This window comes from Orbicella franksi, chromosome 13 (genome assembly GCF_964199315.1).
Source record: "Orbicella franksi chromosome 13, jaOrbFran1.1, whole genome shotgun sequence".
Lineage (NCBI taxonomy): Eukaryota > Metazoa > Cnidaria > Anthozoa > Scleractinia > Merulinidae > Orbicella > Orbicella franksi.
Window position 1 is genome coordinate 21,897,251 of NC_138157.1, and position 26,270 is coordinate 21,923,520.

Sequence of the window (26,270 nt, forward strand, 5' to 3'; positions counted from 1 at the left end):
GTCTGCTTCTGCATGGCGATATTGATTCTTTATGTTGTTCATCGAGGTCTCCCATTAGGACCAAGCTTCTACGATGTCCTTGCGCAATTACTTGTGCCTTATGGTATGGAATATCGAATCAAATCGAAGAGGGGCTAACTCTACAAACGATTGAGTCGCTTCTAGATAGAAATATAATCTCCCAGGTCCAAATTTAAGAGCTTCCGGGATGTTGTTTTGAAACCGAAAGCCCTCAAGCTTAAACAATTATTGGGAATTTTGGCACATACAAAAGGGGAACCCCCTTCACTTAATTATGATACAACTGATTGGTTCTGGAAGCTTCTCGTATTCCTCAATAGGGGCAACGCTTGCGTCATTATCATACGCACTTTGTTTTCTGATCAAGCTACAAAAATATCGGCCTGAATATCGAAAATGCAAGATTTACTGTACGTCCCAAGGAATTTCAGCCCGATGTATAATAAATGCCTTTTGTGAGAGATGCAAGCTTAAAAACTTAAAATTCCACAAAAAAATGTATGGGCTCGTTAGCGTTTTTGCCACCCAGAAATTAATTCTTTGGTTTATGAAAGCCAGTTTCTCCTCCAATATTGCGCTCAAAAAGCCAAACATTTCACCAATTACTAAGCTACACAAGCTCTTTAAATATTTGGAGTCAATTCGTACCTAGAATGAGTCTTTTTCTGTGCAGAGTCGTATACTATAAATGAGGAAAACAATGACGTCAGTAGCGATCGCTCCATGTCAGTAGAATATAATGCACCACGGTGTTTCTGAAAAGTTCTAATAAGCGCTTCAAAGCATTTTTGAATGTGAAATGTTCTCACTGGCTGGCTGGCTATTTGTAGTTCCCTTAGCTACTTAGAATTACGCAAGTATATTACAATTGGTCACAGTTGCAAATTCATCTGTGATATTGGCAGTCTATTTTGTTTTTTATGTGCACCCAATCAGGACAATCCTGAGGCCATTTACTTTTCAAATTTTTTACCATTAACCAAAATATTCTCCAATCGTTTTAGATGGATATTATGTGGATCATTAAATTTATCGAAAGAAACTTTTTAAACCCCTGATAAGAAAAATCTTAAGAGGTATTCCATCTTATTTTTCCCGGTTGGCGGAGCCAAATCCGGATTTGTTTCGACTTATCTGAACATTTGACCCTTGTATAGTCTCTTATGCGGACAAAATTCACTAGGACACTATGAATCATTCACCTGATTTCCAAACAAAATCCCATGATTTAGAGCTAAATCCTGTCCATCCGAACTACCCTGGATCGGAGAAAAGGCTAATGAACCAGATTGCTCCCGGTTTTGCTATAAAACAGTGCAAAGTTTTTTTGTATTTTTAGTTCCGTCTGCTACTTTCAAACTTGACAAAGAAAAGAAACACACAAACTGTCGAAGTAATTTTATGTAGCTAATACGAAACAGAAAACTCGGGTTTAAGGAAAACCAAAAGTAAAATTTTTAAAGACTAGCACTACGTTGAGAACAATAAGGCAACATGACCTCTTCTTTTGTTACTCAGCACCCTGGGACTGTTTAATACTTCTGCTTTACTTCAATACAGATTATTTGAAATAACATAGTTTTTATTTTCAGTGGTCAGATTTGGGGTATTTGTAACATTTATAGATGCTAAAACAATGAGCTTATGTTTTTGGTACAAGACAAAACTGCCAACCCTGTTTAGAAATAATCAGCATTTTGACTAGTTTCACTTTCGAATCGGTCTGCGGCGTTTTCGGTTTCTAAACGCTTTATATAGCAAAAAGTAATAATCTGAACGGAATTTATAGAAACTGCACTTGTAACTAGCGGGCGCACATGATTCTAATAAGTACAATTTCTTCAAGAAAGAAAGTCGTTACGGTAAGACATCAACAGTTGCATTTAAATATATTGCACGCTATTAACCTACATAATGTTCAGAACACGTATGAATATGTGAAGAAACAGCGGTGACGAACGCGGAACCTCTGGCTTGGTACAAAAGTTCAAATTCATTTACGTCCGTCAATGATGGACAAACCAACTATCTGATAGCAATATACTTCTAACAACCCGCCTTTGTAGCCGAGGGAGGAACAAGTAATACATTCTTGATTACATAGACATAGGCAGCCAAGCTAACACTCTACACCACTGACTAACGCATTAAATAAAAGTAAAATGATTGGGAATTAAATCCCTTATCTCTATGTTATCTCAGCTATATTACTCGAGTTACACTGCAGTCCCTCGTAGAAGATTGTCTCCGAGTTCCGAGCCAGTTTGCAGAGGTATTGAATTTTCAATACAACGAGAGTCGGAACAGTTTTAACCTCTATGATCATCTCACTTAGTTTGACTGTACAGGCTGTGTAACTGTTCGTTATGAAGCAGTCAGAACACTTGAATACTTGATTCACGCGATTCCTGTCTCCAAGGCGAGGTCTGGAGGTACGAGACGTTCCACCATGTACTCTCCAATGCAAGCTGACTGTAGCTGCAGGAATTTTTTCTTGAATATGTTTCTCTCCTTCAGCACCTTACGAAGCTTCTCTTTGTCATCTTCCAACTGCCTTTTTAAGAGCTGATTTTCGTTGAAAAGGTCTTCCTGAAACTGTTGTCGCCGCATACGGCATCTCAACGCGTAACCTCGATTCTTGAGGTTACGACGCTTTCGCCGTATCTTTACAGCCTCGTCTCTCGGAACGCCACGAAGAAGCTTATTCAGCTCCGGAACCCGGAGATTCTCAATCGCCTCGTCGCTTATTTCTTCGATGTTTCTTGGAGTTCCCGGATTAGATATCACGTCTTCTTCGTCAAAACCCTCGTCCTTCCCTCCGCCGTTGAAAAGGTCCGCTATATCATTATCAGAGTCTACCTTTTCAAACAGCAAATTTTCAACTGACCATGGTGTATCCATGATATTCACAGACCCAGGGAAAACTTCGTCATACAACAGGCTATCATCCATTTCTTTGGTTCTCAAAAGAAACGATCTAGCACAGTAAACCACTCCTAGAAGCTTAAAGTGAAGGAAAATTTGTATTTTCGAGTCAGAAAAGTTGATCACATTGGATTCATAAACCAATCACAAGCTCTTGATGTAAGGGAAAATTCCCTCACAAAGGGGAATACCCTACTTAATCTAAACACCATTATGAGTTCTTGGAATTAGCATAGCTTTCCGAGAACTTTAGGTCCACAAACTATGAAATTCAGCCAAAGAGAATGATGCAATGAAAAGGTACTAATCAGCTCACAGGAATTCGCTGTATATTCTATACTTTTAATACAGAACAACCATAAGAGATTCCGTAATTTCGAGTAGAGCATGCCCTCGGGTCGCGTTGAAAATACTCTTACAAATCAGCCGTTCATACGAAAACAAGGCAGGGTTACTCAGCCTTTCCATATTTTATATTGATTCAGTATTTATGAAGTTTTTGCATTCTTGATTTAAGGTGTCTCGAAACAGTTTCTTTTTTTCCGGACCATACCTAGCATTTTCAACTAGAGTTTTTTACAGTCTTCCGTTAATCGGATGGTTGTGAAAATTACACCGGTTGTTCAAAATAGATTGAAGTTTGCCCTCGGTTTGCTATTACATATTTTAAGCGAATTCAATACTTCCGTGGAAACGATACCCAAAACACCCAAAATCGATAAAATCTGATTTTTTCGAGAGCCATATTTGTTATTCAAAACAATACAATTTTCTTAAACTATGATGCATGACAAGTAGAAAATGCAAGAATGAAACAATTCTGCATATTTGATTTCGTGTAAATTGTTAAAACATTTACAAGAAAAACCATATTTTCTACATCAATAGTAAATCAAGAGAAGATCAAGGTAGGAAGGTTAATGCCTTATACCCAAAGTAATCCTTATTAAGTTATTTTTGGACTTTGTACCCAGTTCTTCAGCGGATGTTACTCACGCGATGCGTGGACAGCCCAAGCGCCTTTGTGGAGTCCGCTGGGCCGCCTGTGGCTGCCCGTAACAAGTATTATGGGATAGGTCTTGTTGTTATGAAAACACGTGTGCGTGAAAACGGAAAAGCAAGGTTATACTGTCTTCAATGCGGCTTGAATGCGAACAAAAGAATATTACAACTGGCGACGAGGATGAAAACCAATCGTCAATAGTCTTCTAGAGGAAAAGTACCGAAAATGGCGGTAAACATCGAATTTGGAAACATTAGTCCGTTCGACTGCAAAGGCAACCCAACTAGCGTAGGTCCAAGATGGCGGCGTTGGAAACGTTCCTCCGAGTTCTTCCTTGAAGCTAAAGGCGTCGAAAAGGATTCCCAGAGAAAGGCAGTGCTCCTTCACTGCGCTGGGCAAGACGTACAGGAAATTTTCCACACCCTGACCGACCAAGGACCGGTTCCAGAAAACGACTCCGAGTACGCAAAAGCCATGAGGTCGCTAGATGCACATTTTGCACATCATTCCCTTTGAAAGGTACCAGTTTCGTCAAGTAAAACAAGAAGAGTCAGAAACAGCGGATCAATTCGCGCTGAGATTGTTTCAGCTGTCGGAGAACTGCGAATTTGGAGAAGCCAAGGAGGAACATATCCGTGATCAATTGATCGACAAATGCAGGTCACACAACCTTCGCAAGAAATTGCTGAAAGCAAGCGGAACGCTTACACTCCAAAGGCGCGAGAGATTGCAAGATCAACGGAAGCGGCTGAAAGTCAAGCATGATTGATAGAGAATGATTCCAGGGGTGACAGTGTACACGCGTTGGAGGATAAACAAGCTGATTACGGCACAAGGAAGAGAGGAAATTGCTACTGATCTTAGTTGGAAGGCCACTTCGCACGAGACCCTGAATGCAAGGCCAGATCTGTTACTTGCCAAAAAGAGGAGGACTGGACACCTCACAAAGTTTTGTAGGACCAAGGGCGAAGATAAAACCAAGAAAGGAAACGTTCGTCACGTGACCGAGGACGACGACTTTGCATTTACAGTTCAATTAGGTGTCAGAGACATACCAACAGTAGCCATTGAACTTGAAGGAGTACAACTGGAGGGTGTGCTTGTTGATTCAGTATCCACTTGCAATGTCATTGTCAGGGAGACGTGGGAGGTACTCAAAAAAAAGAAAATCAAGTGTAAGTCATGGAAATCAAACAAGAAATTGTACTCTTATGGCTCAGAGGAACCACTCAACACTGCCGGTGAGTTTGAAGGTGAATTGTGTTATGAAGATAGACAATGTGCTGCACGTTTCGTTGTTGTGGAAGAGAAGGCCATATTGAAAATCGAGATAAACTCTGTCAGTAAGGAGAATTTGCTGAAGGAATTTGAGGGGATTTTTGTTGGAGTTGGAAAACTCAGAGACTTTCAGGCCAAACTTCATGTTGATGAATCAGTCCAGCCCATTGCCCAAAAGGTGAGACCCTCACCATTTGGATTAAGGGAGAAAATTGAGCAGAAACTAGAAGAACTTGTAAGCCATGACATCATTGAGCCAGTTGAGGGGCCAACCCCTGGGGTAAGCCCTGTTGTCATAGTCCCTAGGCCTTCTGGAGACATTAGGCTCTGTGTAGATATGAGAAGATCTAGAGCTAACCAGGCCATAGTAAGGGAGCGCCACCCCATACCCACAGTTGATGATTTTCTGTACCAACTCAATGGGAGCACGGTATTCAGCAAGCTCGATCTAAGATGGGGCTTTCATCGGATTGAATTAGAAGAACAGTCCAGAAACATCACCATATTTATCACCCACAAGGGGCTGTTCAGGTATAAACGCCTGCTGTTTGGTATCAGTTCTGCACCAGAACTTTACCAACATACTATCCAGCAAGTATTAGAGGGGTATGAAGGTGCTTACAACATTCATGACGACATCATTATTCCTGGTCGTACTGTTAAAGAGCATGATGTCAGGTTAAGGAAGACTTTCGAACGTATTCAAGAAAAGGGGCTTGCTTTGAACAGGGACAAGTGTGCGTTCAGCATGTCAAAACTGACTTTCATGGGATATTTATTGTCCAACCAAGGGATCGGGCCAACAGAGTCGCGAGTGGAAGCAGTCATTGACGCAAGAGAAGCTCAAAATGCAGAGGTACGAAGTTTTCTGGGATTAGTGAACTTTAGAGCCAGGTTCATCCCCAATTTAGCAAGCATTGCTGAGCCACTTCACAGTCTAACAAGGAAGCAAACTCCCTTTGTGTGGGGCATAGAGCAACAAGGTGCTTTTGATGCTCTGAAAGACAGCTTGGCAAATGCAGAAACCCTGGCATATTCCGACAGCAATGCAGAAGAAACCAAACTTATCACAGATGTGGGTTTAGGAGCGGTCCTTACACAAGTTCAAGGAGGATGCGAACGAGTAGTCGCATACGCTAGCCCAGTCTAACAGATGTTGAGCATAGGTACTCTCAGACAGAGAAAGAGGCACTCGGACTTGTCCGGGGTTGCGAGAGATTTCACGTGGACCTGTATGGAGTGGAATTCACCCTGCTGACTGACCACAAGCCCCTTGAGGTTATCTACTTTACTAATTCCCGCAATTCAGCAAGGATGGAACGCTGGGTCCTGAGACTGCAGCCATACAGGTTCAAGGTGCAGTATATATCTGGTAAACAAAACATTGCTGACCCACTTTCACGTCTTGGAAAAGGAAAGGGGGTATGCATGAATGACGATGCAGAAGAGTTTATCCGGTTTGTGGCGGAAATGTCGACACCAGCAGCTATGTCTGTGCAGGAGGTTGAAGAAGAGTCATGGCTCGACCCAGAAATTTCACAGTTAAAAGAATGCATCAGTACAGGAGAATGGGACAATGCCCCACCACCGTATAAAGCCGTAAGAAGTGAACTTTTTTTTTTATTGATATTGCTTAACATTTACAATACTTACAAAGACACAATACCTACAGGACTTACAAGACTTTTATAATACAATAACTACTACGTTTACATAATTATATACAGGAGAAAAAAAAGACAATAAAGACAAACATCGAAATATCCTTAAACTAAGTTAAAGAAAATATAAAGCAGATACGTGTAGTGATTTTAGCATGGTTTTTTCCATAAAAGAGTTAAGGGGAGGGGATCCCTGTATTGTAATGTGAGAGGAAGAGGGGAAAGCTTTTTATCTCCGGAGAGGTGTTGCGTGTTTTGCATATCCATACAAAATATCTAGCGACCAAAAAAAAGAAGTTTAGTTTCTTGTTATCGTTTGGCTTAAGCCCTAGTACGATGTATGGCGACAGATTAAAAGTTTCCGAAAGTTCTCCACGATTAATTAATCATTGTTTAAATTCTTGCCAAAAAAGTTGGATATATCACAAGTCCAAAATAAGTGGATGAGAGTCTCTTTATCCTTTTTACAGAAAGTACACTGCTTGTTATCCTTGAGATTTATTTTGGTAAGAAAAATGTTGGTCGCTAGTCTTCTGTGTAGTAGCTTAAATTGGAACACGATTAATTTAGAGATTTTTGTGCATAGAAAGGGTGTTTTGTAAACTGCCTTCCAGTCGATATCGTCTGGTGTTTCAGCCATGCATTTTGTGACCCATTTTCTTTGGACGTCAACTGGGTTCTTTTGTTTTTTGCTCTTAAGGATTTTATACGTTAGTCTGTTTGGTTTTGTCGACTTTTGGAAGGTATCAAAAACAGATTCCTAAGCAGTGTTGCAGTTAGAAGTGAACTTTCCATTCTAGGCAAGTTAGTCCTAAGAGGAACAAGATTGCTTATCCCAGCAAAATTACCCAACAGAGTGGTAGATCTGGCACACGAAGGACATCAGGGGTTGACAAAGACAAAACTGAGACTCCGCAGCAAGGTCTGGTGGGCTGGAATTGATAGACAAGTTGAAGAAAAATGCAAGACCTGCCATGGCTGCCAGTTGGTTGGTTTGCCCACACCACCGGAACCCTTGAAACATACTGAGTTCCCCAGTCAGCCCTGGCAAGATCTAGCAGCAGATTTGATGGGGCCCCTACCTTCCGGAGAGTATGTATTCGTCGCCGTAGACTACTATAGTCGTTACTTTGAAGTAGACATCCTCAAGTCTGTAACATCTGTCACCTGTATAGGAAGCCTGGAGAGAATATTCTGTACGCACGGTCTCCCGTAGTCGCTAAAAACAGATAATGGGCCACAATTCACGTCCGAGGAATTTGGAACATTTTTGGAAACAAACGGCATACAGCATAGAACCTCCACGCCCTTGTGGCCCCAAGCAAACGGGGAGGTGGAACGCCAAAACAGAAGTCTACTCAAAACCTTGAAGATTGCCCAAGCAGAAAAGAAGGACTTAAAGGTAGAGATGAGGAAGTTCCTAACAGCCTACGGGACCACACCTCATAACAGCACTGGAGTCTCTCCAGCCAAATTGTTGTTTAACAAAGAGATACGGTCAAAGATCCCTGAGTTGACAAAGTGTGAATACATTGACAGTGAAGCACGAGACCGAGACGCAGAAATGAAATAAAGGAGAACCGACTGTGCCGATGAACGAAGGGGAGCGCAGGAGAACAGTCTAGTTCCTGTCGACCAAGTGCTGGTGAAACAAAGGAAGGAAAATAATTATAAGCTGTCAACCACTTTCGAGGATGCACCTTACAAGGTCACCAATAAATATGGCAACGAAGTCACAGTTACATCACCTGAAGGAGTTAACTACAAGAGAAATGTAACTGAGGTGAAGAAGTACCCGTAGGCAAGCGATGGACCAGACCAACAAAGCATAGGAGACAGTGTCACAGGTGGAACTGCCGAGCCAGAGGTTCCAGCATTACCCCTGAGGCCAACTAGAGAAAGGAGGACACCAGAGTATTTAAATGATTAGGAACTCTATTGACATTACGGAGAACACTTGTAGTTCGATTATTAAGTCTATTGGACTTTATGCACTCTATCGATGTTAGGAGTGGAACACTTTCAGTTGCTTAGTATGCTTATGACCTCTGTTGAAACTTGAACAGCAAGAAACGGGACACTGAACAGTGAACTTGTTGAGAGTTATTCCAGTCATGTTGAAATTTGTTAACCAGTTAATTAGTACTTTAATCCAAGGAAAAGAGGGGTTGTAGTGTCTCCTAGGCTGCCCGTGGATGCCTGTAACAAGTATTATGGGATAGGTCTTGTTGTTATGAAAACACGTGTGCGTGAAAACGGAAAAGCAAGGTTATACTGTCTTCAATGCGGCTTGAATGGGAACAAAAGAGTATTACAGCCTTCACACGCAAGCATTTGTTTATGTTTTGTTATTAAAGCTATGGAAAACTTTCAACGCTGTGGGGATGCGTTATAATTAATTCGTTGATATTAGAACAAAGGAGGAGTTATTTTGCCGAAGTCTGGCCATTTGATTCCGTCGTTTATACAACGATGGAAAACGAGCTGACGAGTTTTGCGAGAGTTTTTTGAAAAATTTTGCGACCGGTCGCGAAAAAGTTGCAATAGAGGTTATGATTCTCATTAGAATTCAATTGCATGTCCTGACTCCCGTACAACACTCGATTCCACAAGTCATGAGCAAAAAACTCATGCATGTGTCTAGAATAAATCCTCTAGAAGGAACAATAAATTCTACGTTCAATATTCAGTGAATAAAACAAAACTCTTGGTACGTGACTTCAGTTACCCGACATGGCGGGTAAAAATAGATGAACATAGCTTTCACCCAGTATGGCTAACAAACAAAGAGCTACACGGTAAATATTTTTGGCATGAATGAATGTGATTATTTTGACCAGTTTTTGACAAAAAAAAGTTGCACCCACGAAATCTAAGGTGCCCCTGAAACGTGAATATGTTTTATTATAATCCATCAAATATTTTTACTCGCGCGCGATTGGTCTAAACAAGTCACGTGACTGAATATTCCCCAGCTAAAACTGGGGAATATCAGAGTGATATTCCCTAATTTTCAAAACCACGCGCGTTGCGTAAAGCAATTGAAGAATAGTAAACACAATAACCTCCATTTGGCGCGGAAATATGCTCGGATATTTGTCCTTGAACATTATCTGTTCCTCAAAGCTCACAGTTTTCCTCGGGCTACGCTCGCGGAAAACTGTGCGCTTCTTGGAACAGATGATGTCCGCGGACAAATATCCGAGCATATTTCCGCTCCAAATGGAGGCTATTGTTTATTTATTACGTCAAAACGGTTCAGAAGCAGGGAAGGTAAAAATAAGCTAAGGCTCGCTCAAAAAATGTTCTAGATGGTATTTCTAAACTGCAAATTGACACATAACTTTGTGTTATTTCCTTATGTGCATGAAAACGATAGCGATACCCAATGGTCATGCATGTTCCCGGATGACAATTAGTTTAAGGTCATTCCCCAGTATTGCATTGCGCATCCCTACTGCGCATAATTTCACACGTGATTAGCGCGCGCGCATTAAAGAATGGTGGCTTTTTCTTTACGGCTGGACCTCGCCATAGAGATAAATCGTCATTTTCTTGCAAACGAGTATGGTGACCTATCATTTTTTTTCTGTTGTTTTGAATTGAGTAATAAATTTCTCTGTGTAAAATAAATATAGACTAATTTTCAGTGTAGAAAAAAAAACAATCGTCGGAAACGTGATTTTAGCAAGCAATCGTGACTACAATCATGGTGCTATTATAAGGATTTATAGGGGTATAAACAAGGTGCTGTTGCTCCTAAACGAACATGGGGACCCCTCATTTTTGTTTAAAAATTTAATTTCCTATAATATAAACAATCAATAGGCAAAGTTTCACAAAAATCTCAGTGCAGGTTCTGTTTCAGTGGAATGACCTTAAGGTGATTCAGTAAAATTCAGTGGCGTTCAACAAAGGGCCTTGTTTTTCCCGGGTAAATGACCCGAAAGCTTTTCTGTCACTCCATAAATCCAACAATAACAATATTCCATTTTCGTTTTACCGAATGATGTGGCAAAATTCATTTTCTTTTCTCTTTGTCAATTCTGTATTTCATTGTTTTGAGTGTTTGTCCTCCCGTTCTTCAATTTTCACTCTCAAATTATGAACCATCAAACAAAATAAATAAATAAATAAATAAAAATAAATAAATATACATTTATATAGCGCCATTTTCCACTAATTGTCCATGGCGCTTTACAATACTTTAAAATTAAAATCCTAATTCTTTAAAAACCTAAAATCCTAAATCCTAAAAGTTAAAATCCTAAGAATTAAATACGCTATATAATACAATTAGGCTACAAATAAAAAGTAAAAACTACAAATCAAATGCACGCTTAAAAAGATAAGTCTCAAGATTAGCCTTAAAAACTGCCTCTGATGATGAAAGTCTGATCTGGAGGGGTAGTTTATCCCAGAGCCTTGGTGCCGCCACGGAAAAAGCCCTTTCACCATACGTTTTAAGATTTGCTCTAGGCTCATCAAGCAACCTGTTGTTTGAAGATCGTAGTGTCCGACAAGAAATGTTAAATCGCAGTAGGTCTCTAATGTAATCAGGGGCCAGTCCATTCAGAGCTTTGTAAGTTAACAACAATATTTTGAAAATAATCCTAAAATGAACTGGCAACCAATGTAAGCTCCTTAGTATTGGTGTGATGTGTTCCTGCCTTCTAGTCAAGGTAACAAGGCGAGCTGCTGAGTTCTGTACAAGCTGAAGTCTATTAATCAGATACTTTGGGAGACCGTACAGTAGGGCGTTACAATAGTCCAAACGCGATGTTATGTAAGCGTGAACAATGGTCTCAGTAGTACTCTGGGATAGGTATCGCCTAATTTTAGCTATACTACGAATGCGGAAAAATGGTCATCGTAACCGCTTTGCTCTCTCCAAAAATAAGTTAACTGGGAAGTTCGTAAATTATTCGACATTGTAATAGCCTCATTTTGGGCAAAATAATAAACAAAGCTCGCCATGCCATCTCCTTCAATTCCAGTTCAACTTTTCACTTAAAGGATCAAACCGCACTATCAGCTTCCATTAAATGCATTATCTCAGAAGTGTTGAGATGAGCGAGATAAAGCATCGCATCTCGGAAAAGGTTTCTTAAAACGATCAGGAGCCAGGTTGTCTCATTGGGTTTGTATGGAAGATGAAGGCTCCAGGTGATGGGCTCCTGAAACGATTGATTTAATTTTAAATTTTGAGGAAACACAAACAAAATCAACCGCAGCTGAATTTTGCTTTTTAACAATTTGTAACAGACAGAAGAAACCGGCTGACGATACCATACACAACACCACAACCAAAATAATGACTAGCTTTAAAAGAAATTTCAGTGCCAAAGTTACAAGCCCAACAAAGGCGACATCAACATCGCGAAAGAGGTAGCATGGCAGTGTACAAATTTGAGCGTCCTGATGAACGTTACAAATTTGAAAAATTTGAAAAGCAATTACAAACCCTCGGCGGCACTCCTATACCCAAGCATGATTTTATGCGTTCTTAAAACGAAATGCCATGAAAATCAATGTACTTTCAACTACTACTGAAGAAGATACCCAAAGGTAACAAAACGTTTCAATGGTACTCAAACGGAAATACATCGCAATACTAAAGTTTACCGCTTGGGTTAAGAATAATTGGAGTTCTGTTCCAAAAGTGTTAATAAGTTTCTTTCCTTCGCGCTTTTAGAATGGAAGAAAGGAAATTAAACTTTTCGATTTAAAGCCGCTGTGGTTAATAGCGGCTTTTAAAGCTGTGAATTTTCCAAGCCCCCTTTCATGACAACGTGCTAAAAGAAGCCGAAGTTTATTTGAAGTTATAAATATATCTCAAAACAAAACGTTGCAAAATTTGAATGCATTAGAACAACTTGAGTTCGTTGTTACAAACAAGAGCAACAAGCCACCATGAAGTTGGTCTATCTTGTTCTTGTTCTGATACTCTTTAGATTCACCGGAAACGAAGCGGTGCCAAATGGTAAGACGCTTTTAAAATGTTACTGTATGTTTTGAAATGGGAGATACTTTTAAGATGTAACCATGTCTCGGGAATGTTCTTCGGCTGTGCAATCGAGAATTTCATAATTGACTTACAGAGGAGACGAATTTCGAATTCATGTAAAAACTTTAAAGTTTTGGTCGGATATAACTCCTTAGAGTTTTATAAAATTCACTCCGGTCTCCAATTCGTAGAACAGCGTATTTCTAGGATTCAAAATTCTTGTTTAGAGAAAGAGAACCGTTTCGTGTCCTGATCAAAATTGAACAGTCACAGTCCAAATCTCTACTCAGTATGGAAATTGTTTTCTGAAGGACGACAGTGTCTTGGCGGTTTTCAAGATAGTTTTCCAAACTGTTATTTTAAAAAAAATTGCAAAAGGATAAATTTTATTTCATGATCAATCCCACAATGCAAATTACAATTCATTTAAAAAAAAATTACTTTACCGAATTAATGAAGAGCAAATAATAGAAGACTCTAAATAGTGCCGGGAAGCAGAGAAAGATCAAAAAGCGTCAACAAATATCGCCTAACAAATTAACATTCTCAGAACTACCATTGGAAATGTTTGCGTAACAGTCAGTTTGGTTATTGTGACCTTTTCAAGGGAGATCCTCTAGTGCGTGTTAACAAGCTAGTCCTTTCAGAAAATGTCATTGGCTATTGATGCCAAAAATGTGTTTTACTGTTGTATAGACCTACAATTACGATCTTGATGCCAAAAAGGTCAATAAAACTAATGGTCACTTTCAGGGTACAAAGTCTAAATAAGTTTTAGTTCTGTTATCAGTGCGTTCGAACGCAAGACAGTAGCTTGGGAACTTTGTTTGACGACTCAGTGAAATAGCTTGAAATACATCGAGATGTAAAATTATGAAAATTTCACGGCTGCTCTTGAGGGCATGAGATGGTACTCAAAATATATTTCAAACTGTCGTTTCGCCTGTAGTGTACAGGAGACATTTCAAGGAGTGCTACATCTGCTGTTACCTCTCAAGGAGGTAAGGAATATCATGAAAACAGGCAGTACCTTCAAACTTCGAAACTTATCACAGACTCCTCGCCGTAACTTTTGTTTATTCTTGGAGATTATGTGAGTTAAATGAGATAGGTTTTGATCAGTTTCTTTAATCACAAAGGCGTTTCTTAGATCTATCTTTAGCTGGTAAATAAGTTGTTTTAATTCCGGCCAAAAGAAGAGTTAAAGAAGGTGCATTTTCATTCAGTTTCGCTGAGCTACAAATTCATGGGAATATCACCTTTTACAAATTAAGTTTTTAACATTAATTTTTCCTGCTTTCAGTAACTGTTTGCCACGAAAACAGAAAAAAACTGGAGTTATATTTTCAAAAAAAAAAAACATGCTACCCGAGTTTCTTCGTAGCCGTAGTAGTTACTTATGCATGGAACCGACGTTCTTTTTAATAGCGATCTAAGTTGAATATCATGCAACACATCATAATATGGAATGGAACAATCAGAAAGTGGCCGGAAAAAGGGCCGCCGGTGTCCGTAAAATCTCCGTTGAAGCGCCTGTTCTGTTACCTATTTTTATTCAGATCCGTTTAGTCTGGTGCCAGAGGCCGAATTTGCCATCAACAGGCAGTTATTCCTTCTTTGGTTGGGAACCTCAGGAAGCTAGTAAACTCGACGAAATCAAACTCTTAATTCTTGATCATTTGTATTTTTTTAATTTATTGCAGCTGTTTGAAGCGTGTTCATCAGCGGTGCTCCTGCCGAAACGTAACCCAAATTCACTTCATTAAATTACAACACATGCGGCAGTGGATGGGGAATGTGACGATGTAAACTAATGAACAGGAGAAATAAAAATCAAGCTAGCACATGGAATACTGACATACCTGTAATCTTTTGTCGTCAACATATCTTAGTTTTATCAACTGCGTAAACTGGGTCATTGGGCTTTCTCTTCCTACAAAACGCTGTATCCTCTGTCCGCCAATGAATTAGGAGACGGACGATAAGAAAAGTAACTGTAAATGATGGGAAATTCTCAAGCTGTGCGCCTTTTTTGGTCTAATTTCCTTAGCAGGATTTTTTTATGATGAAATCTCGTGCTATTGTTTTTTCTCTTGGTTGCGCAAGTATCTTAGAAGTATCTCAGTATTTCGCTCGCTGCGCGGCGTAAATTTAGTGTTTCGCAATTTTCCCTTGCAAGATTTTCTTTCCGTATTTGAATCGATTTCTGAATACCTACGAATTAAATGCCTGCTGGTAAGCCTTTTCTGGATAGATAACATCGCGAAAATGCGACGTTGGTCAAGTTTTGGCACAAAAGTACAGAAACAGCCAGAGAACTATTCTAGAACAGGAACCCAAGATGCCGAGAAAAACACCTTTATTTTGTCTTTAAGTAAATGAACAACACTACGACAAATAAAAAAGAGACCTGTCAAAACAGTTTCACAAGTACAACCACTCTACTTTCTCTGATTGAGAATTGGGACTGGCAAGACGATGGAATTGTCAGAATATAGGGAGGTAGGGTATGATCGCAGTATGGAATCTAGGTCTGGTTTAGGCTTGATTTCCGCTGCTCTCGAGTTCGGGAGAGGAGCGCGGGCTCGTTTTCCGAACAGCGACTGGAAATCGAGCCTAGGTCTGGTTAGGTACAGTTGGATCCCGCTAACTCGAACTCCGTTATTTCGAACTCAAATCCATTCCCTTCGATTTGTTCTTCAGTCATTTACGATCAGTTATTTCGAACTATTTTTCGATTCCCCTGAGAGTTAGAAATAACGGCTATTCCCATCGATATTAGTAGCAATCTCTCCCGTACTCATCACTTCCTGGCACTACTCTAAGAATATATTTGGTGGCAAAAACGGTTCAAAACTGTTCAATTTTATTGACTGAATTCCACTTCAGCTCTTTAAAGCGCAAACAAACAAACAAACAAAAAAAAAATAAAGATATACTCGTATATATTCCCGACCTCACGTTGTTTGCTTTAGCTCTTCGAAAAATACGTTTACACAAAAATTGCACTATTTACAATTTCTCAAATTCTTTTGAAATGACACCGACAAAAGTAGAAAACCATCTTGAGTGTTCAAAAAACAATCTCTTATGGAAAACAGATATTCAGGAAATAAGTTCAATCTGAAAGAATAAAAAGCAATAAAGAAATAATGAACCTCGAACTGAATAAATTAGGTGTTTTTCAAAATGGTTGTGCAAATAAAGCCAAAACGGTAGACTTTAGTTTTAGAAGACATGATACAGTCAACCCTTCCAAATTCTGCCTCCCCTTTACTTCGAAGCCCTTAAACGAGTGACATATTCATATGCTTGCTTCAGAATACCACTTTTATATCAAGCTGAATTAGAGAAAGGTGGCATCTGTTAATTTATGTCTGCATGATCCATTACGATGGGTTAGTCACTCCAGGTGTTTGGCATTTTTACTACGAATAAGTAACAAAAACACAAATTCTAACGAGATAATACAATAAATAAACCCTATCAATGCTCAAAAAGTGAAGCATGATGGTTTGGTTGATGGCATATCAAGTAACAACCACTGCAAGGGCTCAGTAGTACCATGCTCAGTTTAGCATTTTCGTAACTTTATACTAAAAGTACATGGATCTGAGAATCAAAATTGTAATACGCCTATTCACAGATGAGCACACAACGATAACAGGAAAAGGATAATAGTAACAAATGGTCCCAGCCTCACCTGATAATCAAGTATGAGCCGGCGATCCGACCGTGTAGGGACCGCTGGATGATCCAGGAGGTGACTAAAAGAAACAAAGACAATAAACAGATGGCAATGATAAATGGTAACTAGGCACTGATTTAACAAACTTATCATCATCATGTCTCCGTCTGTCCTAGAAGCTATGGAAAATTGCCAGTTAGCTAGGCCAGTTCATAATTGAGTACTCAATTCTCTACCCCAATGGTGAGAGAAACGTGAATTAACATCGAGCCTATATATTAAATAGTATTTACATTACTAACAAATTATCATTCACAAATATTTTAAATTCATTGACAAATATATCCAATATTCACCTTTGCACGAAACCGCGGAAAAGGTCATTGAACAAGCTTTAGTTTGTTTGCCCCATATTGGGTAATTTTGGTCTCGTTCTTTTTTATGCAACAAGATTGGCGTCACCTCCGGCCAATACTTAAACTTAAAAAAATGAATCTCGACCATCATATCGCTAATGCAGGGGCATTCACTAGTTTAATAAAATCTACTTTAAGTTGCGTTCTGAGAAAATTTCGTGACCTTTTTTTAAAGTGGTTCGCCGTGAAAACGGTAGTAGCGCCTCGAAACGTTGTATGACTTGTATTCTTTCTGAGATTATAATTAAGCAATAGAGCACTTTCTCCGTGTTTACATAGCCTCATCTAAACACGAGGAAGGTTGGGAGAATCCCAGACAATTATGCAAACCGTCGACGACGTCTCGGGTTTGCATAAATTTCGAGAATTCTCCCAACCCTACGAGTGTTAAGATGAGTCTATATAAACACGAAAAAAAATACTCTATTGCTTTTATTAAATAACTCTCAAAAATACGTGCGAATCTAAAACGTCACAACCGTGTTTACATACTCCCATCTAAACACAACTATCGACCAATGAGAGCGCGCTTAAAAGCTCAGTTATTTTATATAAGCATTACGAGCAATATAGGACAACACAAATAAAAACAATCTTTTGTACCCTTTTGAACAAAGTCAGTAAAACTGCTGGATGCATCATCAGCAATCTCCTGTCATACTCTGGTAGATCAAAACGGCCTGAAAAATGTAAATCAGTGATGTCATGCCTCATCGAACTCATATCTACAATCAACCAAACTTTTATCTCGCACTACCGTACTCGAATTCGCAATTACCCAATCAGAAGCCGTGTCGGCTATCCTGCTTATATATCCTACGATATCAAGTCACTGACCAGGCCACCGACTTGATATGACTACGATATCATGGTCACTTGGTCGATATCACGGTCACTTTTTTATTCCTTTTCCGAATTCCCTAATTAGGGCAAAGAACCGATTGGTCGAAAATGGAACGGCGAAATATTCCAACCGAAATAAGTGGACCACCTCCAGAGGTGATCCCGAATATTCCGGTCGGAAGAAACCGAAACGGACCTTTCCATTTGAATTCCGACCGAAATTTCCGAAATCTTTGGCATAATGGAAAGCACCCATTGTGTTGTGTTCTTGGGCAAGACACTTTACTCTCACAGTGCCTCTCCCGAATGGGAACGCCGAGGAGTAACTCTGCGATGCCTAGACCTCGACCTAGGCAGTTCCAATACATATTTCACATATCCACTTGATTGCAATTGTGGACAAAGGAACTAGACATTGAAAGCTGTTGCTATTTAGCATCTTCTCACATTTTGGATGTCCTTCCGCCGTCATTAGCTCATCATAAAGCCTGCAATACAAAAGAGTAGAAAATTAAAATTTAATAGTTTTGAAGTTCTTTCTAATTCATACTTCACAAATAAGATTGGAAAGGATTTGCGCAAATTGACTGTGGTTTAATTGTGCAAAATCAAGAGTACAACATCTGTTTAACAAGTCTGTGCTCCTAAGGTTTTTTTTAAAATTCACTTGTATTCAGTAAGTTATTTTACTGTTCGGTTTGTTCTGGTTTCGCGTCATCCATGCTTAACATTTTCTTTACTTTGACTTCAGCCATAGTCAACAATAACAATAGTCTATAAGGAACGGAGTCTTTGAGTTGATTGAAAGCGAGGACAACAGTGACCAGTACAAATGTACATGCAGTTCATGTAACAATAAGGAATGCTGTTGTTAATTAATTAATTAATAATTTTCAAATCAAAATTATTCATTTATTTTCTTAATTACCTGCGTTGCAAATTCACGGTAAAATACGACAAATCCGTTGTCTGCCTCTGTAAATGAAAGATGAACTAGTCTCCAAAGCTAAGCACCTTACTGGAATACACAAATATCAATAACTACAGCACTATTGCAAACAAAGGCGAAAACAACTTCTGGTATTGTTTAGTAATTTAAATTATTATTTTGATTATTAAAATAATCACGAGAATACTTGGACCGTGCAAGGTGCTATTGGAATTTTAATAACTAGCCTCTACTGCTTGTGCACTGGTCACGTTACTTTTCGTTCAGCTCTATGTCTCATGTTCTTTCAGTGAAGATTGACTTCCGCGAAACAGTCTTTTGTGTATATAATGGCCACATGGCTTCCCTTGGTGGTGTCGTTTGCTGCACACAATCTTCGCCTACTCGTCTTCAAAATCTTAACATGACATAGATCGTACATACCAAATAAAAATCCCTTTGGACTTTCATTTCATCCATCTGTAACAAAAATTGTATAAATTAATTTCTAAAGATTGTCGTTAAAAAACAAATGGAAACAAGCCTGGGAACAGTTAGTGCAATATTGTGTGTATTACGTAAATTGCATCAGGTGTGCACACTTGAGACTGCTGGATATTTAGCACAAGTAGAGTCGCCTTCTGCATATTAATTTGTGTTACTATTCCTCCCAAAATCAAGTGCAGCTACGCAACCTACCTTGGACTTAAGATGCTTCATTTCTTCACGTGCGTCATTTGTTTTCTTTTCACAGGAAACCTGGAATATAAATAACATATCGGCTAAAGGCAGTTACTACAGAGTCCAGTGGATAAGAAATAGTACTTTTTCACCTTAGCGAGCCCATTAACCTGAGCTAAGTTCGATGGAGTTTGAAATAAAAACATCATAGCTGTGTCCAAAACTAATGGACAAGCTGCCGTTCTATTACTGAACAGAATGTATCCTTATTGACCAAGCGTGAGAGCCATACTATGAGTATAACGACTTGCGGTCTTGTCAATACGAAACGAGCGCAGCGATGTCCGCACAAAGAAGAAGGACAAATATTCTACCATAACGGTCCCGAGCAAGCTCAGTTAATGAGAGATTTATTACTGGACTGAAGACGTTTAGAGATACCTCACTATTACTGTTAACCTCAAGAGAGCAAAAGGACAACAGAGTTGAAGAAAAGAAAAAGAATCTTTGACGTGGAAGTTAATTCTTTTAGAAAGTAAGCCATAAAACTACAACGGAATAATTGGGACAGTTCCTCGATCGGCAATAGAGCAGTCAGATTGGTTGACTTAGTTACTGACTCTCTGAGCTAACTTAGTCGAGTAATAAAAAAGCGTTCAATCTTTAGACAACTGGAGCAGCTTACTTACTCGAGTTAAAATCATATAAATATTTCATTGAGGACCGCGCTACAACACACGTAACACGTGCTGTACGTTTCACGTACCTTTGATTTCAATGCAGCGATTTCTTCTTTCATTGCTGACTTCAGCTGCTTAACCATTTCTTTATTCTCTGTTTCCCTCTTTGTATCCATATTAGCTTCAAGTTCAGCTAACCTCTTGTCAGCTATTAATAGTTTCTCACTGTGCTCAGCCACGTTTTTCTACAAGAAAATGATAACACGAGAGTATTTGCCAAAAGTCCTACTTCCTATCTTACCTTTGTCAAATAAGCCTTTCTTCGTCTAGAATGATACCATACATACGACGTCCAAGACTTCTAGACACTGTTTAAGTTGTTTCTTTTTATTATAACAATGTCGTATTAAAAAGATCTTAACCCTTGCTAGAAGTTTCACATACATACATTACATACATTACTTTATTTACCCTCGGATTTCAGAGTAGCTTGTGAAGCAATATCTACGAGCGTTTAACCATCAGATGAGAGATAGACCACCACACCGGGATCTCCGTCCCCTACTCTTTTCGATCAGTGTGTAGGTTCTTTTACGTCCCACAGAATTAATTATGAAGAGTTGTGAGACGGGGCCCACGGTTTATCGTCCTTATCCGAGAAGACTAGAAAGTCTAACCATTTACAGATGTTATTACAAAGGCAGCACTTTCTCCCCAGTTATTTAAAGACCCAGAGTGTTGGTCTGGCCGGGGTTTGAACCCGCGACCTCTCACACGCTAGTCCGGCGCTCTACCATTGAGCTAACCGGTCGGCGGTTTTCACATACCTGTGATTTCAATGTGCCAAACTCTTCTTTGATTGCCGACTTCAACTCTCCGAGCATTTCGTTCTGCTCTTTTTCCTTCTTTTTGTCAACATCCATTTTAAGTGCACTTAGTCTCTTCTCGGCTGCCAATCGCATTTCACGGTGTTCAGCCACTTGTTTCTACAAAACAACAAAAACGATAGTTGCGGCCCAAAGCACACTACATTGATTTCTCTGGACATATGGAAATAATATAATTGCATCGCGCACATCGATCGATGTAATTACACTGCTTTTGAGTTCACTGCAAATCTTGGAAAATTTCTGATGAATCATGTATCAATCATTGTAAATTTAACAACCAATAAAATGAGTTTTCGCGTTAAGTCACCAAGTAGCCTTTGTCACTGATCAACACATGTCTCCCATATGGACAAACTAATCCTAGCAGTATATGAGGAGAGTCTGTCACATCTAAACCTTGTTCTATGGCCCAGCTCTCGAGAGACTCCAGTTGATTAGTGATAAAGCATTCAGCTTCTGTAAGGACGATAACTGGTTCAACCGATGCTGGGAGCTCGGATTTTTTTTTTCAAATAGCCGCATCATCACCATAATCACTGCGCGCCAGTAGCCTGCATTACTGATTGAATATTACATTTTTCATTTTCCTTTTTTTTTTTTTTTTACTGCCAGGTTTACCTTATACCACCATTCCTTATCAACACACTTCTTCAGAAGTTCAGAAAACCTTACCTCCATGTCCACAATGGTCGCTTTGAGACGTTGGTTTTCTGCACGTAACCCATCCTCCTCATGATCAGCTGAAAGTGAAAGAAGTGAACGCATTAAAGCCATTAAGCTGGCTGTTCCCTGTTCTTCGGGAATTATTTAGAAAATGTTTGGTTTTTTGATTCGTTTTGGCGTCATATAGGTTGTGTCGTCTTACCAGCGCTAGTGCTAACCAATCAGCGCTACCTATCAGACGTATAATAAATCCGTCCTGGTGTGATCGATTGAACCAATCTTCCCGGAACACGTCTAGGAACTTTTCAGCTTAAGAAATTAAATGAAATAAATTTTTCAACCCAAACTCAAATGGGGATTTTGAAAACCTGTTTACTAACATAACGACGAGGAAATTAGAATTGATATAAAAAAGAGAAGAGAGAGATGTGAACGACAATAATTTTAAAACCTTTTAGATAAAACGTGACTGCAACTGTGATGGAAGAAATAAAAAGAAACGGATTGCTATATATACGATACCAGTTTTTCCTTACCCTTTCCTTGACTTCGAAATGCTGTCAACCAAACCTACCAAAGGATAAAAAAAAAACAATATATATATTAGTGCAGTTTTCAAAGCCGGACAGGACAGACCTGGTATAAGTAAAGTTAATAGCTTCTAAAGACACTGCGGTGTCGTCAGAACAAAGTAGAGGATTGTGGGTATGTGTGTCTTTATAGTGGAGTATGGAGTTTTAGTATATACCACACAAGTGAATAGTGCTTTTCGCGCGCTCTGATTGCATGGTTAACTCGGAGGTGATTAGCAAGTACCATTCACCTCCGAGCAGCCGGCGCGAGAGATTTTAAAATTTCCGACCGCTTGTCACACATAAAATAACGTTTTGGTCCGCTAATTATTCAGCTTGTGTGGTATATACTAAAACAATTATTCACCTCAGTGTCGGTGAAAGTGATGGGTATTTACCGAGCCGCGAAGCGGCTCGGTAAATACCCACCACTATTCACCTCCACTTCGGTGAATAATTGTTAAATGTTGAGGAAGCATGTTAACAGAACATACGTGAATGAATGAATTAAGTGAAATCTGAAATCTGAAGATCGCTTCCCCGAAGACCTAAAAAACAACAAAAAAGACGCCTCGAAACCTGTCTCTAAGCATTTCAATCTCCTCATATTGTCCATGGACCTGTGGTATTTGACTGCACCAAGACAACGCTAAAAATCGTAAAGTTCAAAACTGAAATTTACCTTTCAAGTCGGTATCTTGGCTCCCCATGGAGTCAATAACCGTTTTTCATTAACTAATTTATTCACGCATTTCTGTTACCAACAATGCTTCCTCCAATATCGTACCTCGGTGCTCCACTTTATGAACACACATCAACACAATCTCCAACTTTGCTCTGACAAAGGGCTAACGTTCGTCAGCTTCACAAAATCGTCAGGGCGGTTAATTTACTCGCAAGATAGCTGGTATAAGTAACTTGGGGTGTTGGGAGGTTTCCGAAGTAACATTTTTATTGTTCAGTTCAACTCTTTGAATTTGCCATCTACAGTGGTACCCCGTTAATCCGGTCACCAACGGGCCACAAAAATTTGGCCGTGTTCACGGAGTGGCCGTATTAAAGGGTTCGTTAAATAAGAAAATGACAGACTAAGCTTTTGTTCGGAACAGAATAAAGTGGCCGCAATAACGAGGTGGTCGTAAAGCGGGGCTTCCACTGTACTTCAACCTGTTTATTCGGTCGTAATGGTAGAACCTCGCCTCTTTAATACCTCTTTGTCAGCTTAAGTTCGCTAACTTTCAAAATGGAGATACAAGCGATTGGGACTAATTTGTTTCGACGAGGGAAAGCTATAAAATTAGACTTACCGTTAAAATAACGACGAATCCCGCAGGTGAAATGAGAAGGAAAGACGAGAAGCATAGGTCGGTTATCTGAAAAGTCAAGATCATGAGTTGTAATTCCGAGAATCTATCGCGCTTGTAACTGGACAATGTCATACAAATGAAAAGTATTTGACACAGCCTGCGTTGTGTCTCTATTTGAACTGTGTGGGGGTACTTTTTCAGCATAGCATCTATAACTGAGACATGTACAAAACACTATTTTTAAAGACTACTTAAGAACCGCTATAAAGTTTCAGATCATGCACTTGGAATCACTTTAACATCTAACGTGATATTAATTTCAAGGCAACCATCTATGATGTACGGTCCAGTAGACTAAGTGGAAATGTGAACAAATCATAGTGGAAGTGCAAAAACGTTTCCATTATGCAGGCGGAACGCACGAGAAACGTTTTATTATCCACATGAAGCAACATATCAGCTACAACCACAATCTCAGCAGTATAAAATTTAGAGGAAAATGCCTTCAAAACGCCATCGGTAAAACTTTTTTAGGTTGTCATACCGGTTTTCACAATTTTCAGATGATTAAACTAAAAAATCACTTGCTACACACCTTTCCATAAACGCTTTTGTGATTTATACATTTCAGCTCGTTTGAATAGAACTTTATATTGTCCCACAAACTCCTCACAGCCTGCAAAATTAACTAACAGAACAATCCATGAAGGGTCAATTAAGACATGTTTGCGACATACCCACGATGCAAATAGTTTAGTTGAAGTCGTAAGGTTGCTGGTAAACGACAAGGCAAAGTGGCGTAAACTGAAAAAGTCGTGTCGTATGTAACATGCTCCTATCGTATTGTTTAAATTGCCTTTTTAGGAAATTACCAAATGAGGCGAGCAATTTTATGGCACATCCAATTTTTAATTCAATTTTAAATTTCACATGACTGATTAACCCATTCAACAGCAATGTGACTTGAATGAAGTTTTCGTTCTTACCGAAAAGGAATGCCTGCCACTATTTCATTCAATATTCAAAACTAATGTTTTTGTAGCTCCATCAGAAACTGTATCGCTTATGCTAATGAGGCAAATATACTGTAAACAAAGATTCTCCAATTCCTATCCATGAAAATGAAAACAGCTTTACAGAATCTGAACTGTAAACGAAAAACAAGACTAACCTGAGGTAGCGGGTATTTGAAAACATTTTCAGAAAGTGTCTTCAAAAAAGTTAGTTGATTTTCATTGCCTGCAGTCAAAACAAACAAAGCAAGGTTAGAAACGTTCTATCTATGTAACAACTGCAGGACAATAGTTTCCCATATCGTCCCGAGTGTAGTGCAGGTGTAGGAACTATTAAAATCTGTGGTGTATATAGTGTAACTAGACATAGTTTATGTATTTAAAAAATAAGTATAATCGGCAAGCAGTTATTCAAAGAGATGGAATCTTGAAGCAGACTTACAAGAGTTTTCTTTATCGCAAAGTCTAATTAATTGTAAGTTGTGTGTCTATTAGCACTGTTGGACTGGATGACACAGGTGCTATCTTGCGCCCTTGTTGTTCTTTTAGCAAGCACATTCATGCACACCTGATCTGGGAATCTATATCATTAGTCTGCTGTTTATACATATATGGAATATCTCTAGTCTAAAGAGGGTCATTCTAGTTCTCATAGAAGGTTAGTCATTACTCCCTTTCCTTGCTCATAACTGTTTTTTGACAAATCGAGCAGCACGTCGTTGCACTGCCCCAAGCACTTGGCCATCTAAAAGTTATTTCAGTGCAGAATCTCAGCTTCATTACACTGCATTTTCGTCAACTGAAAACACCGCTTTGAAGTTTCGAGTTATTTTAGTACCTTTATAAAAATCTGATTGGCTAAAAGTAATCAAACACAAATTTGGCGCACCCAGGGTTGAAGAACAACATCTGGGAGCCGAATGATCAACCTAACAATTACACGGAACGTTTACAAGATGGAACTTCCTCGAGTATTATACTGCTAACTTACCTGAGTAATTTGTCACAACAAGACTTAGAAAAACAATCGCCATAACACTTAGAATGATTCTCGAAATCATCTTTGCGGTATTAGCTGACCGTCTCCTATTTTCTTGCTGTAGAATGTCTGGCGCGCGCAAAGTTCATTGTTACGTGGCCATGATGGTGACTCCTGACGTGACATGATAACTGCATTGCCGATTTTAAATGTTATCTGGTTGTAGCTATTAAGATAGTTTTTAATTTGATTTTGAATGGATAGATCATAAATGATGGAAGTAGTCACTGAGAAAACAGTTTATCGCTAAAGCGTAACTGCTGACACGGACCATAGCCGAACATCAAATAGCAAAGATCTCCGCGCGCGTGAATACGTGATCTTTTTTTACAGCGGTCAGTCCATCCGAATAGCAAAACCTAGATCCCGCAAAAGACTAATCCACAAAATTAAACTCCTGCCAAAATTTAGAAAAAAATATTAGAATAATTTTTAACGTCCTTGTTACAAAATTGTCCATAATTTTAAAATCCCACGGCAGTTTTACCTTACTTAATCAAATATACCTAATATCTCTAAAGTATTTTTTATTGTCTATGCAAGTCGCTGCACAAAATGCTGGTTAGTGATAAGCTAAAGGCCTTTTTTCACTAGTCGGTGTCATAATCAGAAGCGTAGAGTGATACGATCTAGTGAAAATCAAAACGACAGAGAC

At 39.2% G+C, this 26,270-nt stretch overlaps 2 protein-coding genes across 2 annotated transcripts in view; both read right to left on the minus strand.

The window, feature by feature from the left end:
* Positions 1–51: 51 nt before the first annotated feature.
* On the minus strand, positions 52–3,066 carry LOC145465999 (transcription factor Maf-like). The gene has a single exon (XM_081449791.1). The coding sequence runs from the start codon at positions 2,971–2,973 to the stop codon at positions 2,419–2,421; it is 555 nt and encodes a 184-aa protein (XP_081305917.1). The 5' UTR covers positions 2,974–3,066; the 3' UTR covers positions 52–2,418.
* Positions 3,067–11,032: 7,966 nt separating this feature from the next.
* The window catches only part of LOC145466407 (uncharacterized), a 30,859-nt gene continuing 15,621 nt past the window's right edge, over positions 11,033–26,270 (minus strand). Inside the window, exons 3-16 of the mRNA XM_081450119.1 lie at positions 24,735–24,802; positions 24,159–24,239; positions 23,564–23,629; positions 22,221–22,254; positions 21,694–21,761; positions 20,959–21,117; positions 20,218–20,376; positions 19,470–19,529; positions 19,215–19,250; positions 18,771–18,817; positions 18,290–18,330; positions 17,603–17,679; positions 16,599–16,662; positions 11,033–16,018 (exon numbers count right to left, since the gene is read on the minus strand). Coding sequence (XP_081306245.1) covers positions 16,606–16,662; positions 17,603–17,679; positions 18,290–18,330; positions 18,771–18,817; positions 19,215–19,250; positions 19,470–19,529; positions 20,218–20,376; positions 20,959–21,117; positions 21,694–21,761; positions 22,221–22,254; positions 23,564–23,629; positions 24,159–24,239; positions 24,735–24,802 — 953 coding nt within the window. The 3' untranslated portion in view covers positions 11,033–16,018; positions 16,599–16,605. The remainder of the gene's footprint in view (positions 16,019–16,598; positions 16,663–17,602; positions 17,680–18,289; positions 18,331–18,770; positions 18,818–19,214; positions 19,251–19,469; positions 19,530–20,217; positions 20,377–20,958; positions 21,118–21,693; positions 21,762–22,220; positions 22,255–23,563; positions 23,630–24,158; positions 24,240–24,734; positions 24,803–26,270) is intronic.